Genomic DNA, 17,770 nt, shown 5'->3' with positions numbered 1-17,770 from the left:
GTATCTGCTCCAGCTCTTGGAATAAATCAGAATTGAGGTGCGGGAAGGGCACAGCGGGTGCAAAGGTGGCATAAAGCTATGTTTCCCTTCCTTTAAGGTCTGCTTCATTTACAAGGTATACGGCATAGAATCTTGTTCTTTGTAAACAGCGTTCCTAAATAGTTACAGAATAATTTAGGTTGCAAGGGCCCTCAAATGAAATAGTTACAGAATAATTTAGGTTGCAAGGGCCCTCAAATGGGGCCAAATTCCAAGTCAGGCCCTGTCCAGCTGGGTGTCGTGTTATTTCCAAGGATGTAGACTCCACAACTTGCTCTGGACACCCTGTTCCAGTGTTTTGTTATACTCATCATCAATATTTTTTCTCCTAATATCTACTCAGAACTCCCCTTGCTGCAACTTGTATCTGTTGCCTCTCATCCTTTAGCTGTGCACCTTTGGGAAGGGTCTGGCTCCTCCTTCTGCACCTCCTCCCATCAGAGAGCTGGAGACAGCAATAAAGATCTCCCCTGAGCCCTCTCTTCTCCAGGCTGAGCAAGCCCAGTTCTCTCAGCACCTCCTCGTACATGAAGCACTCCAGCCCCCTGACCACCTTGGTGGCCCTGCGCAGGACCCAGTCCACTGCGTCAATCTCCTGTACGCTGGGGAGCCCAAAACCGGACACAGCACTCCAGATGTGGTCTCACAGGGGCTGATTAGAGGGGAACATTACTTTCCTCGACCTACTGGCTACATCCCTATTAATGCAGCCCAGCACATGGTTAGACTTTCTCACTGCCAGGGTACACTCAAAACTCATGAAGGTTTAGGCAGTTCTTACACTTTCTGCGGAAAAGGATTTGCCCACATTCCACCCTGCAGACAGCATGTAACTTTAAAAGTCTTTTCATACCTGTGGCATGTTTGTAAAGGGGTCCAACACAGTGGGTCTTGGAGTTACATGTACTACTGGAATGGAGACAACATACACAATAATAGATTGATTTGAAAAAAAAAGACTAGGTCCAGTAAGGTCCGGTTTTGATGGACTAGGTTATTCATACTCAGAGGATTGGTCAAATTTAGGAAATACAGAAAAATGTAATTGCTGTTGAAACACGCAACCCTAGTGAAAAGTGCATACTTCCAGTAATCAACACAGAAATGCAATTCAAAATGAGTTCCTACACTCTGTCCTTTCCCTGCTGAACCTAACAGGATGCCAGTTGCACCAACTATGGTAATTAATCTTCTCCTGCAAGCTTATTCGGCAGGAAATGGAAAAAAAAAATCAATTTATTTCATAATAGGCCAATAAAAGCAATCAGAGGAAAGTTATCTTTAGGCACAACCGCAGTATTAAGTATTTTTTCTGTTCCACATTGATGATTTACAGCCTGACTAAAAAACAATTGAAAAGTGATGAAAGTATCTCCTTTACTTCAATAAGTTTAGAATCAGACCCTGAGAGGCAAATTTTTTTACGCACATCCTAGTGATTAACATTATAGAGAAATAAATAAGTGGCTGTTAATCAAACTGCAAAAGACAATGTTTAGACAGCTTTTTTACTGTTTCAGAAAACAAATATACTCTCTAACACACCATAATGAGCTGGCCAAGCTATTTTAAAATATCATCTGTCTTCACGGGCTATAAAATACTAAAAAAATATATATATATACCTGTACTCTGTATCCCTTGAGGTCCAATTTTCAGATTCATAAAAAGTTTTTTTTCTTTTTTTCCCCTTTAAAGACTCAGATTTCTAGTCCCCCTAGAGCACCCTTGCTGCATTCTCTATCCTTTAAGAATAAGCTTAAGACTGGCAGACACTTTTTATTTTTCTCTGTTCTATAAAAAAGCTAAAATATTTCAGGCTACAAACCCTGTAGCTTTTAGTATTTTTTTTTTAACTATTTTCATTTTATTTAGAACTTTATTTGGTTGTTAGCATTTTATTCACTTCAAATACTGAAACCAGCCTCCTAGTATTTCTCATAAATTAGAATTCTTAATTTAAAAAGTCTTACAGTATGATACAATCTAAAATAAGAATTTTGCTAAATGCTCCATATTAAAAAGAATAACAATAGCATCCGAAATATGCAGAAAACGATGACAACAGTCTGTTGAGTGAAAAAATTCTGTGGTGAAATTCATCCTTGTAAGGGTGGTTTTCCACACCATTTAAGCTGTGGATAAAGGCATCCATAGGGCTCTGCTAGCAGAGGAAGTACACAAGAACTCCAGTGAACCTGCCCACATACTGCAGAATCACTACCAGTTCCTGCCCTGCCTGGGGAACACATCCATCATGATCCCACAGCAACCCAGGGAAAGGCCCCAGGTTTGTGTTTATATAAATATAAAAGATCTTACAGAATGCATAGTTTCTAAGACAATCCCCCCAAAAGCATTACAGCACAGAGGGAGGGGTGGGTCAATGTCCTCCTTACGTTCGCTTTTGTAAGTGTAAATTTCAGCTCCAAATTTACTTGCACCATACTTGGATCCTGGACTCCTTAGCAAATTCTTCCCTTTAAAACATCAGAATACTAAACGAGAAAATATTCAGCTCCAAATGTTTGATACTCTTCAACAGTACATTATCTGAAGATGTACTACATTTGTCTTCTCATTCATATATTGCTATTATGAATCTTCTTCATTCCTTTTTAGAACACTACAAGAAGTAGTACCCTACCCAAAAGATTGAGGACCTCACCTTATTTATAGCTTATACTTTTGATATGAAGTATCAGTGGTGGTAACTACAAATTTTGACCCAACATGAGTTTACTTAGACTACACTGACTCATACCCCACAATACAGAACTATCGATTGTAATTTGGCAATTATAGGTGCTCCAGTAAAAACAGAATGTAACCTTGGAAAATTTTTTATTAACATACATATAAATATATCATACGTAACCCAGAATCATTATTTTTATACTAAAGTAAAAGAAGAAAATGAAGAGAATTAATTTTCAGCCGAATTTTCACAGGAAATCTCAATATGCAGCAGAAATTCTGAAGTCAAATTTTGTTGGCTGAAAGCTAAAAGAATTCAGAAATGTTATCATTGTGCCTTAGCTGCCTTGCAGTTGTATTCAGTCTTAATTATCTCATTTTATATGAAATCATGTTGTTAGAATTGCAAATATGTGCATTTGCCCCTAGAATTAGTATCAAGTTTTCTTTCCACGTGTAATTTTCTTGGTTGGTCTACCTACCATACCCTGTACTATAAACAGACAAAGAACGTGCACTGCAACACTCAAAGCTTTGGATAAAATCCGTCACTCCCAGGAAAGTCTCCAAATGGGACAAAAATACGAAAAAGCAACTCTAATTCACAAAAGATACACAGTACTTCTAAATTGTAAGATCACTGTTTTTAAGGTAAAAATATAATCATCTGCCTAGAGCAACTAACTTCATGAAAAAAAATGCACAAAAATTTATTCTGGAAAATAGTTTAGACAGAAAGCTTCCTAGTCTGCTAATCAATCAAAATATTAATTGTAAGGCTGCACACTAAAATGCATGTATAGTTGTAAAGGTGTGTACTAAAATACATACTATGTAACTACGGGAATGGATAGGCTAAAAAGTTAAAAAGGGAACATCAATTAAGCTCACTCTTTCATTTAATGTCTACTAATTACATAGCTTATAAATCAATATTTTTCTTTAACAGTTTTTTCACTATCATTAGCTGCCCAAGATCCTCAGTTATTGAAAAATCAATTCAGTAATTAATAGTGAAAATCATCTCTTCATTCCTGTTTTGCTTACTTCTCTAATTGACAGAAGATCAAGCCTACTTTTTGCATAGTGACAAATTAATTGAGTAGAATAAATTATCTGAATCTTTTTGGAGCACTATTTCAGGATGACATGAATCATTATCTAAAAATATCTTTTTCCCTTCTTTGCTTAAAAGCCTCAGTGACTAGCTTGTCTATCTCTGTTCCACATACTTATTAATTTCTTCAGACAAATTCCCTCCACTGCCCCTAATAGTGCTGAGTCAACATCAAATCTTAGAACCAATGAGTAAAGGTAGGGACATAAAACTGTGGTTAAAACCATTAGTAATAATGCTTATTATTATAGTAACTTTTCATAAGTAAAATCTATTTTCTTCAAGTACAGCTGATAGCCATGCTTTCAGTTATATATGTTGCAAAAAGTTTGCATGGACAGTGTGCCTCAGCAAAGGCAAAAAATCATGGACAGAATTCAAAATTTAAGGAGATCACAGTATTTGTTTTCTTTTAATAGCACAGTCAGTTGTCTTCAAGCTTTGCACAGCCTCCTTTGTTCACTGCTGAAATCTGACTATTCCCATCACACTTTTCCCTCAAAATATACTGATGCCAAAGCAGAGTTTCTGAGTAGAGGCTTGCTAGTATCTTAAGTAAGGAGAGATTGCCTTTTTTTTTTTAACATAGTAAAATGTATTTTATTGTCCTGTCCCTGTGTCTATAATTTTCTCTTTCATGTAGAACCTGCTCCTGACCTTCAAATATAAAATATCTTGATTGCTTTGAAGTCAGGACAGAGAAACGAAGACAGTGTAAACTTTATTCTGCCACGTTCCTCAACTATCTACATCTCGGCTTGTTATATATTCTCATTATTTCCCCTCAGCTTTACTTATAGATGAAGGTTATGTAAGGAAAATTACATACAACTCTTTTGTAAGCCTATCTTACATCAGTTTCTCTGAGGATCAAACGCTGCAAAATATCAGTCTTCCAAGCAGATGAGTACAGTACAGTAATCTTCCTCTAATGAAAACATGGAGGACATTAATGCTAAATATTATTTACTACACACTCTTTTGGGTCATTTAGTTTAATAATACAGAATATGTCCATTCATAGAGACATTCATAGATGGCTAAAAATATGTAACACATTTGCACGAGAGAAATATACTTACACTCCACTCATACTTGACAGAAAGGTTAACTATAGAGAGACTGAAATGAATGGCCATTATCTTACTCTTTTAGCACGCTTTCACTAAACAGTATGCGCACTGCTTAGCAGAATTTAAATTGCACTGTTTCGTTCATTACAGAGAAGCTGACACTAAACAAGATTTTTTAAAACAGTTATCTTTTTTGTTTTGTTTTGTTCCACAGTTAACCTTTGTACATGCTACTTTATTGTCCTAGCACTCACACAAGAGTTCCAACTGCCTGTGATCACTTTTAAGCAAAGTTCAAGTAGGGGCTAATGATGTCTTAAACTTTTATGGAGGAAAAATATGGCAGAGTTAGCGACTGTGATCTTCTGACACAATCAGAATGCAATGAACCTAACCAAAATGCCCTCAGAGAGTTAGCTTCAATAACATTACGTGCTGCTCTGAAAGAAAGGAAAATTTAACATCACTCGTTTTTACCTGGCTGGCTCGGAAAATGTTCTGTTACGTACATCACTAGGATATGGGTTTTCTTTACCTTTAAAATGTTTGCTTTAACATTTCTATTTGCTATTAAAAGCATAGCTCTCTTTGGAAAGAAATATGAAACGGAAACAAAAAACAAAGACAGTATTAAAATAAACATTAATAGCTTGATAGGAGGTCAACGTTTTCAGGGGGACTAACGATCTGCAGTGCTCTAAATCTGGATGAGCAACTTGAGATGCTTTATGATAACATAGTTTCAATGACAGTATGTATCTTCATAATGACATTTTTCTAAGGGAGGTAGCCAGCAGCGTTAAGATGATAAGATGATACCTTACAAAAACTGGTGCATAGAAAAAGAGTCTACGATGATGGAACTGCTACTAAAGCTTACATAACTTCCTGTGGAGTTGCAAAAATCTATTGACAAAGACCACAATGCAGTGTTGAGGTTTTCACTGACTTTTTAACCACAACCACAAGAAAGGTACGACTATAATGTTTTACAGAATATACAGATTTGGGGAGCTAAGCACTAATTTTGATTTTTCAATTTAGATCATCTCTGGCCTGATTCTTCAGAATAGCCAAGGTCTAACAAGGTCGCTCAGCCACAGCTCCAACTTCGCCATTTAACACAGTGTTGCAGATACTCTGTATATTAGAAAGCAAGCATTTTTTGGAGAAATCTAAATTTGTTGTCATCTTTGAAAATCCTGGCCCAACTGTTTGCTAATCTCATCTAATAATCCAATGATAGATCTAAGAGCAGAATCAAACTTTCGTGGCATTCATTTTCACGTATTATGTGGTGCCTTATCTCAATGATCACTATAGGACTGAGAGCCAGTTAACAGAACTGCAGTCTATATTTAGGTGTTCTGATTCTTCTGTTTCATCAGAGAATATATTAAATGTCACATTCTGTTGCGCAGCCTATTAGGGAGGTAAACACAAGAAGAAAGCGCTTTCCTGCTGCCTTAGCTACCAGCTCAGCATGGGATTAAGAACAGAGACAGGGCTACTCAGCCAGGAACAGAAGCGAGAGGAGGACTGCAATAGTACTGACTTAGACTGGCCAAAATATTTTAGCTTTAAGATGAAATGCAGATATAAAACTGTTCATTTTAAAAGATGCATAACATTAATTGAAACATTAATTGAAATTGTGGTTCTCAAGAGTTAATAATTAAATTTCATTTATAGGTAAAAGAGATCTATGGGAAGAAGAGAGCTAAGGTTTTTTCATGACAGCCACTGTCATCCCTAATCAAGATGAAACATACCTTTTATTAATCTAAAAGGTAAAGCAAATCAAAAAAAAGAAAAAATAAATATAAGAAAATGAGCAGAATAAGTTTTACTAGACGTTTGCTTATTTTAATGACACCTTCCTATAAAATCATTTCATACCAATACTACACAAAATTTGTCCATTGTCCCTACCTTAGTTTTTACTTTAAGTAAAGTGAAAGAATGTTGGTATCTTCCTTAAAATAAATCACACTTTATATTGAAGGAGGAAGCAGAATATTTTATAATAGAGAGTCCTAAATTTAGTTTAGAGCTGCAATGAATGGAAATTTAACACTGAAAAGTTTTGCCCAGGCAAGCCAAATCTTCTACATTGAGCAGTGTTAAATCTAGAAGGCAGGTAATTACTTTCAAGCTGTATAATAACAAATTACTTTTATTGCTACTGAGTTGCTGAAGTTAAAGTTTAGACTTTTTTGTCCTTTCACATATATATCCAAGTTTTTGTGTGTTTTCAATGACAAGCAACGCTAATGCGGTTTTGCTGACAAAATACCTGGATTAATGAGCTATTCTTTTCTTTAAGAGGACTGAGAGGCTTTTCATACCCCAATAGCATCAGGAAACAAGCCTCACAGAAAGTTATTATAGAAACAATATAAGAAAGGTATGAAACAGTGCATCTTCTCTCTTTGCAACCTGGAGCTTCCTATTCAATTCCTTCTTTCTCCTGAGCTTTGTATTTCAACCATTAGCTTGCATACAGTTGTGAAAACAGCAGCATAAGCAATGGAAAGATGAAGAGATTTAGCTTGGTATCAGAGAAATTATGGAATACCCTTTTCTTCCATTAGTTATCTTAACATTTAATCTAATAATTCTATTTATAAGATAAAATAGCTTAAGTAACCACTATATGCATTGCAACCTATCATCTCTCCTGTGTTCCTTGTTGAAATGATTCAATTCAGAATGAAGATTATAAGGCTTGTAAGGTGAAAAATCAATGTTTCTCATACCTTTTGTTTGATGATCATGTCGTTGATATCATCAAGATCGCCCACCGTCACTCTCTGAGATTTTATCTCTCGATCCAGTCGAGAAAGCCAGTCTGTGAGCTCTGCCCATGCCTTATTGAAGTCAGCCAAGGCTGGAACCTCCAAAAGCACAGAAGATGGCATTTCTGGTTTGAAGGTGGTAGTTTCCTTGGTTACACTGGTTTGTGTATCCACAGCAACAGTTTGACCAGAAGTTACTGAAAGAAAAAAATGCTAAAATTACTCAATAAATGGACTATGATAAATGTTTATTTCAGTGATAGAATTTATGCAGCAGAAAGGACAATACAGAAATAAGCTTCTTGTTTTGATGTTATATCTATTTGAAATATATAAATTAAAACTAAAATAACATATGAATTCCTTTTTCCACAGTATTTCTATCGTAGTACATACTTATCATTCAGCACTCTCAGTATATTCAGATTCCATCTTCAAAAGATCACTGGGCCCTAGTAACACTAGGAAAGATATCTCAGGATAACAAGAACCTCTTTCTCAAGGTCACTGAAGTTTTGCTATACATTAGTCATCTCCCGAAACCTAGTAGTGCGGTTAGATGCGTCTTGAGGCTTAGAGGCAGATTCAAATAATGGGGCTCTAACACCTACTGTATCACAGTATGCCCATGTGCCTGGAAATGCATTTCTTCCAGTCTTCAGTCATTTTGCTTCTGTGAATTTGCCTCACTGCCAATAATCTTCTCACTTACCACCATATATTTCCCCCTTAGCTTTGTGGATGGTATGGGTGCTGGCACAGCAAGAAATTCATCCTTGGCAGATTCTTGCTTGTTCTTCTTCATAATTTAATATTATGTTCTTTATCTCCTTTCAGAGGGATAATTTACCAGAGTAAATATTTTCTTGCTTGAGCAAGCTCAGGATCAGACCTAACCATATAGGCTAACAGAGCTAGGAATAGTTGATGAGTATAGCAATTTCTGTGGCAGTTAGTTATCTGTTTTACACGAAAATACAATAGAAAAATAGTCAGTATCTGAACTGAGTTGCCTCATGGGTGGCACATACATACACAAAGAATAAACAAACAGGATTTAGGGAACAAAGGGACGGGGTTTAGGACAGCAGTTGTACTGATAAAAGAAATGCTGCACCAGATTCTTCTCATCAAAAGACAAGTGAATACAAAAAGCCTTCCCTGGGAAACTATGAAAGCCTAATTACCTTCCTGGTATTTAAATAGTGCACAAGTACCAATATTAAAGCTTACAGATAACCCTTTGTGAGTTACTACCAAATACAAAGCTTTCAATTATTCAAAAAATAAAATAAAGATTGTTGATCTGCAAGAAATGGTTCTCCTCACAAAAGCTTATTTTCCTTCCTTACCTCCAAACAAAAAATAAAATTCACCCGTAGGACTGACATTCCTTGGAAGAGTCATAATAGAAAAATAAGAGCAGCCCACTTTAGGACCTTAGCTTACAGGTTACTAGTGAAATTTTTCTTTCTCTTTGGATAAAATGACATAGCCTCTCCTTTTTGCTCTTTCTTGATCTATTAGTGAGGTCTAAAGAAATCAGTTCACTATTCGCTGTTAGTAGTGGGGGAGACGACAATACCAGAAAACAGCACATCTTTCTCTGACTTTCATAACGATGCCACATATAGCTACTGTTGCAGGAAGAGCCATATAATGCGAGATCATTCAAAATTTCAAGACCGATTTTTACTTCTTGATTTTGTCATTTACAAACAGATGGCCATAAATAGTTAGGCTTTTTTTTCCTCCAGTTAATCAGATAGAGGCAATTAATGGCTCAAGTGGCTAACATAACAGCAGCTTAAAAAGTCAAAAAGAGCCAAAAACCCTATTGCAGGACTATAGATTTGAAAATTTCCATTTGCACTCATATTTTTGAAGATGCAGCATGCACAATACAGCACAAGAGGCTACAATGAATGAGTTTTGGTGATTTTTTCCCATTCCTTAACAACAGTCTCAGAAGAAAAATACTAAAACCAGAAAAATAACAGGACACATGAAGCTGCTTCACTGCAAAATCATTAGAAGAGTGCTAAATCATTAGAAAGAAAAGAGAAAGTCTAAATGCTACTTTTTAGGGTACGTGCAGAATCCTTACCTGAACCAGCTGCCTAACTCACACAGCCGAAAAACCAGAAGAGCTGAAATTAAGCTGTGTGGAGTGCCATCTATATAAACAGACTATGAATTTTCTAACATTGGACTGAAAAATATGGTTTTTGAAAACTAAATACAAATTTAATAAAAGGACAAAGCTGATTTTTTCCAGGCTGTTTACAAAGTACAGAAAATCTGCAGTACAGTTTGCACAGGTTACACTGCAGTTTACAGTGCTCTTTCGGTGGGTTAGACCGTCTTTAACAGAAGCAGCGTCACTCTATACAGTAAATTTTTTTGCTTTCGAGTACTTCAGAAAGAGACCCTGACAGCATTCTCCATTGGGATTCATGCCATTCAGCAAAGTAGGTCTGAATACTCAGCTATTAGGTAAAGGTTCAACAGTTTGGCAATAAAACCACTTAAAACATTAACTGATCTTGCCAAGAAATCTAGCAATTATTCTTCACTGATTAGAAAGGCTTTGAGTTATTTCACTGGGGAATCAGTGACCCTCTTCAGCACTGCAGCAAAGGAAAAAACTGTGCACAAACATCTGAATAACTGTCACTGTAAAAGCACTGTAACTTGCTGCCAGCATTAAAAATATTGAATGATTACAATTTACCAAATCAACTAATATCTACATTATTTATCTAGCCTGACCAAAAGTGACAGCTGCAAGTGCTGATTTTTAATTACATACACTACAATTAAATGTATCTATACATCAACCCATGTAATTATCACAGTGCTGAAGTGCAGTCCTTATACATTTCCTTTCTGGGCTTTAAAATCACATATCTGTGAAAAACTACGAAATAATATAATTCTTGGAAAAGGTTGTTCTAACAAAGCAAGCTTTTGATCAAAAATCATACAAACAGATGAGAAAATGGATTCATCTTTTTCTGACTCTGAAGGAGGTTTTGTAAGGTTTTTCTGGTAACACCACACTGTCTGCTATGATAAAGCACTTTGTACAATCAAAGACTGGCACTTTTTAATGTCAAAGGCAAAACAGATAACCTAAGGCACCCCTTCCTTTCCCCTCTTTATTTCATTTTTTTAAAAAATTAACATACACGTGTGAATAAGTAGTAATCTATACTCATCAGGTTTTCTTTCATCTCTGTTGCAATTACTCCAAGTATTTTCTGCCCTGCTCTATTTCTCCTTACTTCTCTATGGAAATAAAACAGAGATTAGTCACTCCCAGAAAAGGACTCTTGGTGTAGGGGAGTTGTTAACAGTTCCTTTAGGTCTTATATGCCACTTTCGCCACAGCTTTTAGCATAGGGTTACAGGGAGAGCGCTTGGTGACCAGAAGGTAACGTACCGAACCTGTCCTTCACTAACAGCCATAATTGGCTGAATTTATGTATGTCCTTTAGCAGGGAACTTGGCTCATCATGTCAACCAGCACATTCTAACCAATGGTTCAAAGACTGCACGTAGCTACAGGACCCCTCCCCACCCAGACTTCACTCCCTGTTTTGGAGGAGATGGGAAAGAGGTGTCTGCAGAGCAAATGGCATTTAGCACCCTAAAGTTTCCTCCCGGGCTAGCTGAAGAGCTGTGTAGCACTTTTAGCTTCCGAGCTTACACACTTTGGCAGCAGTAGTCATCACATCTCCCTTCCCACTCCTCCAAATAGCAGTACCCCATTGCTCCCCGTTGGCCTGTCAGCAGCTGAAGGAGGAGTGAGTTTGGCAACTATTGCCTTGGGGAGGAGAAAAGTGGGGGAAAGAACAGCTGCTACAGAGAAGCAGACCACATACAGCTCCAAAATGTGGATCTTGCCTACATGGCTGCCAACCTTGGGTCATTTTTGAAGGTAACATATAAAGCAAAGCCAAATCAAGGAGAAAAGGTAATGAAGAAGAGAACAGTGTGTTAAGATCTGCAGAACAATGATGAAGGAAGGAAAACTACATAGTGTTATTTTAAGGCAAAAAGAACTTACAACGGAGTTACTCATCATATTCCATATAAATGGGAACTATTCTTTTTGTGGCTTCACTTGGAACCACTTGCTGTGGTTAATATACATTGAAGCCAGAGAAGAATGTCAAAAAGTGTTGTTATTAGTTACTCTGTTTGAGTCAGTTGGTAACTGTAACTTGCAAACTTCAACGCTCTGAAATAATTCCTAACAGTATTACAGCAAAACCACAAAATATTAGTCATCTCTTTCTCTCCCTTCATTGTTCTACCCAGAAAGTAACATGAATTCAAAAAGGGTCACACAATAAGCATAAATATCTTCACAATTTCACTCAGTGTTCTTCTGCCATATAATATGCCACTTGTAGCTTACTGGCAATGCCTTGGTTACAGTCGTTTAATATTTACAATCAGGAGCTTATTGTATTTTTCATCTTTGTTCAGCATGGGGAGAAAATGAGAGAAATCTTTGTGCGCATCTCTCTCTACGATGAACTTAATTGCCTGAAGAAGAAAAAAACATATAACAAGCAACACCAACTAAAAATCAATAATGCAAACAAAATATACCTTAGCTTTCTACAGATTTTTTAAAATATTTTGTTTGCTTTCAAAAGTTTTAATGTTGTCTGTTAGAGGACAATATACGTAACTGTGTATTATATGCTTTTCTGCCTACTCCTCTCTGAGCTGGAAATTAAAAATCTGTCTGCCACCCCAGAAAAATTATATACCAAGGACATAAATTCACAAAATTGTCTATATTCTCTTACCACTGCATGGGATTTCAACTCTACACATCAGTCACAATTTCCTGCAACAATTCCAAAATATCATCTCATTTCATCCTCCCCTCACATGAACTCCATAATGCTATAGGTCACAGTGATTCAGAGCAAGTCTCATTATTTGTAACGAGGTATTCACACCATGGCCAAGACATGCAACAACTGAAAAACAACATTGCACAGTTTCAATTCCAAAAGTTTAGCAAGGCAGTTGACTGAAAAAAGTATGCACAAGCGTTGACTTCCAGTCTTTACCAAGGGATGGATGCTTAGGTCCACTTTCACCTGGCCCGAAAGTTCATCTAAAGGCCTCGTATTTCCTCTGTGACTTCAGAGAGTCTTAGACAATGGGAAAACAACTCGGTTTAGTCTGGCACTCAAACAGGTTAAACAGTTATTGTCTTAATTCAGAGGAAATTCATGTTCTCATTACTATTTCAGGTGAACTGAAAAAAAACAAACCTCCCTAGGGCTCCACAGAGCCTCCATGAATAGATGGGGATAAGACTGCCTGGCATCTGCTAGCATCCTGCATATTTCGGTCTGAGTGTACACTCAGAGTATTGTGAGGTGGTTTAACTACAATGAAAAATTAATGACAAAATTAAGACTTAATTTAATGCTACACTGTCTACCTAGGAATAAATGTGCACCAAGTCCTGCATCCTTGAACAAAACAGGAAACAAAACCAGAGCGATTTCTTGGCTCATTATTACAAGCCTTTTTCAGACAGTAGCCTGAAAAAAAAAATTGCTCTCTTGACTTTCTTTAATGTCAAGTGTTTCTCTTTGCTGTCTCTTCTTACTTCCATAAAACTAGAAGAATCAGAATTCAGCCCTCAGTGAAGCCTCTACCCCTACAGTTAGTTCAGCCTCGCAGTGGCCTTTAATATAGCCTTTGTTTGGGGAACTGCCTTCTGCTGTCTCCGCTGATTTAATCTACAGAGGAGATTAGTAACTTCTCCATAAAAAAACAATAGCAATCACTCAAAAACTCCAACATTCAATTCAACTTTTACAAATAACAAAAGTAAAATTTTGTTGTACAGACTTGAAAAGTCACTTGGAAGTATAATCTTTCCATTATCTCATGTCTAGATGAGGAAATGTATTAGACAAATCAGGAAGATTGCTTGGAACAGCTATGAAGATCTGCTTTAGGGGAATCAATTCAATCTGAGATTTCCTAAATGCTTCTAAGACATCTGCCAAGATGGCACATCTGAAATGTCTTAAAAATTTTGGAGTGATAACCTCCCAAAAAACATATGAATTTATAAGCTGGGTTAAATTAGTGATATTCAAAATATTTCAGCTACTTTCATGTGTCAGATCTAATAGCTAATGCCCTAAAAAAAAATACTAATATGCTTTCTGTTTTCCAATTTAGAGTAACTTTTTTTGTATAGTAAGAGGTTCCAAAAGGCAGATTATTACGTAGCATCTCCTTTGCAAAATCACTGCTTAGAAACAAATAAACAAAAAAAAGTAAATACATAAATACATACGTGATTTGTATGGAATCTAAATATATAACTTTTAGTAAAGAAAATAATAGAATACGCTCAGTAAGATAACAACACTTCACTCTATAAAAGAGCTTGGGAATAATACAGGAAAGAGCTAACAGGACCTTCTCATTGGATATGCACATAATTAAACATGTTGATCAGGAATGTCCTCATTCTACAGCAGCATTAGAATAGGAAACTTTCTTGAGACAATATCTGTAACTGGGACAACTCTTTAAGTATAACCGTAAGTTAGTGAGAAGTATTTTTAAAAGTAATCTGTACTTCAGTTTGTTAAAAAGCGTAAAAAAGATGCTTTGAGAAAGACATACAAATGAGTTTGACCAATTCATACAATCCTCTCTAGAGGGAGGAAAAAGAAGCATTCTGAAGTTCTCTTTCTACTAGCAGACTGCCAGTTGTGGAAGAAATAACACAACAACCTCAACCACTGAAGGAAAGGTTGGCTCCAAATATACAAACTATGTTGACTGAGATGAAGAGATTTTCAGCTAAAAGTATAATTACATCATAAGGAAGCATATAAACAGAGCAAAGATTGCTGAAAGAAAAGATTTATGAATACTAAAATAAGTAGTAAGAAACAGGCACTGGGATTGACTGCGGGGGCTGGACCAGGTGCTTTTTCATTATGTAAAGCATAAAGCTTGACTTTTATATTATGTCTATTACTAACAATGTTTTCTCACAAATAGCAGCTATTCCAGAACAAGTATTCCCCATCTTCTAATGCACATAATTTTGCTGGTCTGGACTTTCACTTAGTTTTTATTATCCCTTTGACACATTTTTTTTTTTGCATTAAGAAACTGAAATACTTCTCTAAGGACTGTAAAGCACTAACAGAAGTGCATTGTCCAGTGTGAAATCTTCTTTAAAAGCTTCAAGATCCGTTACTACAAATCTGCTGCTACTGAGGATGGTAATAATCCATTCCAGTTTCATTGAGCAGTTAAAACATTTGAGTTATCAAATTATTTACAGAAACTACCTTTAGAAAGTGAATGCAAAGTATGTTTCTCTTCTGATATATATATATATCTCCCCTCAAAACAAAAATATCACTAGAAATAGCACATCTGCCCCTTATTTCTTTCTTTTATGCTTGCACAGATACAACATGGTTCTTTCAATAGAAAAGCATAAATAATTGATTAAAATTAATAGAGTAATATAAACTAACACTAGTTACACAATATGCAGAAACAGATATTCTGAAATAATTTATTTGGAACTGCACTGACAGTTTCCATGACTCAAAGGAGAAGGACTTTTTTTCCTCAGGATAATTAGTTCATAAATGCAAAACCAGACTCAAACCCTTTTTTCAAATATCTGAGCAACAAATTCTACATGACTCATTACTCTAACACATTAGGAAGAAAATTAAGGACCTTTAACTTCATTTAAAGTCTAAGTCAGTTCACTCCTGTGGTATGATAAGTTTTAATTGCCTTATGGTTTGTGGTTTAAGACATTAAAATACACTAACCTGTAATTTTTAATATAACTTATCATTAGCACTTTCTACTATGTGCTAGAGAAAGAAAAAAACATACAGTAATAATAGGAGAAAAATAAAATACAAAAACAAACTTCTGCGTACCATGAAAAAGAAGTCTACCAAAAAAAACTTAAAAAAACTCTAACAATATTCTGAACTAGGTTTGGTTTTAACTTGTTCCTGAACCTTGAAACACAATAGAAGAAAATCAAGAGAATATTGGTGTTTTGTGCATCTTGAAAATAATCTGTAGTGTTAAATTTCAAGAGTGGAAGTAATACGAACATGTCACAAAATTCAAATTCATATATTAAATGTAGAAATAAGAAAAGCTGAATAAAGTTAACTGCAAGAAAACATTTTTTCTCTTTTATTCTGCTTATTTCAATGGTGCGTTTCAAAAGAGTGCCAGACTAAAATCTCTGAAAAATCAAACCTTTTATTTAGCTATTGAACAGGAACAGAAAGGACAGTAAGAATGGCAGCACTCCCAAAAGCTTCAAACTTCTTCCAATTTGTCTCTTCAAGGGCAAAGTCTTTGAGGACCGACTCAGTTCAAAGGAGAGTTCCTAGCCATCCTTCTGAATGTTTTTAGTAATGTAAAAAATTTAATTAAAGAGTATAACTATACCTACCAGGTCAAAGTCTTTTGACAAAGAAAGAAAACAAACAGTAAATGGATGCAAATTTTCATATAATTTGCATCTGTAGCCTGAGATTTATTTCTGTGGTTAGCGGCGCTAAGTAAGGCATAAGCAAGCCTTGAATCCTTTATACAATAATAGCAACATACACCTACTATACCCCATTTCTGTTTAGTCAAGGAAACCCAGCTGCACAGGACTCTGAAGAAACCGGACGATGAATACCTGTATCCTGTGGCATATGCACAGATAACTTATTTCAAAGAATCAGTTACTTTAACACAAGCAACAACACCTTCTCTAGTGAGAGCCCAAATGAGCATTCCCCTGTGAGCAAAACAGTGGCTCACTGATTTGGAGGCAGCACGCCAGGCTTGAAAAGGTTTTGCTTATTATATAGGAAGGCTCAGTACTGTCTTACTAGCACTTCATACTTGTGAACGTGATTGGGAACAACATTAGGCTACAACAGCACATGGGTGAAGACCTATCTCCTTCTACAGGATGTATTTTTTTTTTCTTGTTTTTTTATTCTTTGTTTTTTTTTTTCTTTTTTACCGTGTTTCATTGTGGCAGATTTTCTGCAGGCTACAAGCACCCACATTCATATTCTTTAACTCCAAGCAGGCTTCTCTGAGGGAGAACTGGAAAGATGGTTCTGGGATTGATTTATTGCTTAGATTTGTCCCAGTGATAAATTAATAGTCTGATACCTCTGCTCTTCAAAATTAAGGAAACAGAGTACATAAAGTACGCCCATGCAGTGGACCCCTTGCATGCAAGGTGTTCATTGACAAGAACACCTCTTGCAGACAGGGCTACAGGTATTTACCAGATATTCTAGGTCACAAAGGAGATCTGAAGGAAAACTAACAGAATAACTGTGGGTAACACAGCTAAGATTTACTAAATTGACTAACATTACTATATTACAAAAAATCTAGCTTTGAAATCTGAGAGTAAGGACAGGGCTTTTCTGGTGGCCTGAACTCAAAATAAAGCCTCTATGCTGATCAAAAAATCATTGCCAACAAACTTCCATTCATGGCTCTAAATGAGGGGAATACGTACCCCTATAACATTAGATGTCCAAGCTAATTTTTTTCTTAAAATTTTGAATCAGCTTTTAAAAACAGAAAACATATTTCAACAATGTGAGTGTTTTGCTATATGAATAAAACACCAATGCCTGATTGTCTTAGCCTTGAATATTTTGGTAAAAAAATCATAGGAAAAAACAACTTACTAACTGTATAAGTAAGGATACTTCACAGATTATAATTTTTAAGATCATAAATGGGTAACACTTAGTACTTGATTTCATAAACACTTAGGGAGCATTCACACTATCTATTATTGTCAAATACATTCAAATACATGAGTTAAGTGCCTAGACTTCCTTTAGAGTAAAGTATCTTTCGTAGATTCATAAAAAGTCATTACTGATTATATTACAATATATTACATACTTTACATAGTATTTACATATATAGCTATGTGTATATAAATATTATAACAAAATTAC

At 35.9% G+C, this 17,770-nt stretch overlaps 1 protein-coding gene across 10 annotated transcripts in view; it reads right to left on the bottom strand.

The window, feature by feature from the left end:
* The window catches only part of DMD (dystrophin), a 1,217,172-nt gene that overhangs the window by 355,563 nt on the left and 843,839 nt on the right, over nucleotides 1-17,770 (bottom strand). For all 10 annotated transcript variants that reach the window (XM_068917030.1, XM_068917051.1, XM_068917057.1 and 7 more), the window contains one exon: nucleotides 7,686-7,921. In XM_068917030.1, the coding sequence (XP_068773131.1) occupies nucleotides 7,686-7,921 (236 nt within the window). The remainder of the gene's footprint in view (nucleotides 1-7,685; nucleotides 7,922-17,770) is intronic.

Source organism: Struthio camelus, chromosome 1 (genome assembly GCF_040807025.1).
Source record: "Struthio camelus isolate bStrCam1 chromosome 1, bStrCam1.hap1, whole genome shotgun sequence".
Lineage (NCBI taxonomy): Eukaryota > Metazoa > Chordata > Aves > Struthioniformes > Struthionidae > Struthio > Struthio camelus.
Note: the sequence above shows the minus strand (reverse complement) of the source record. Positions and strands in the feature narration are given on the sequence as shown.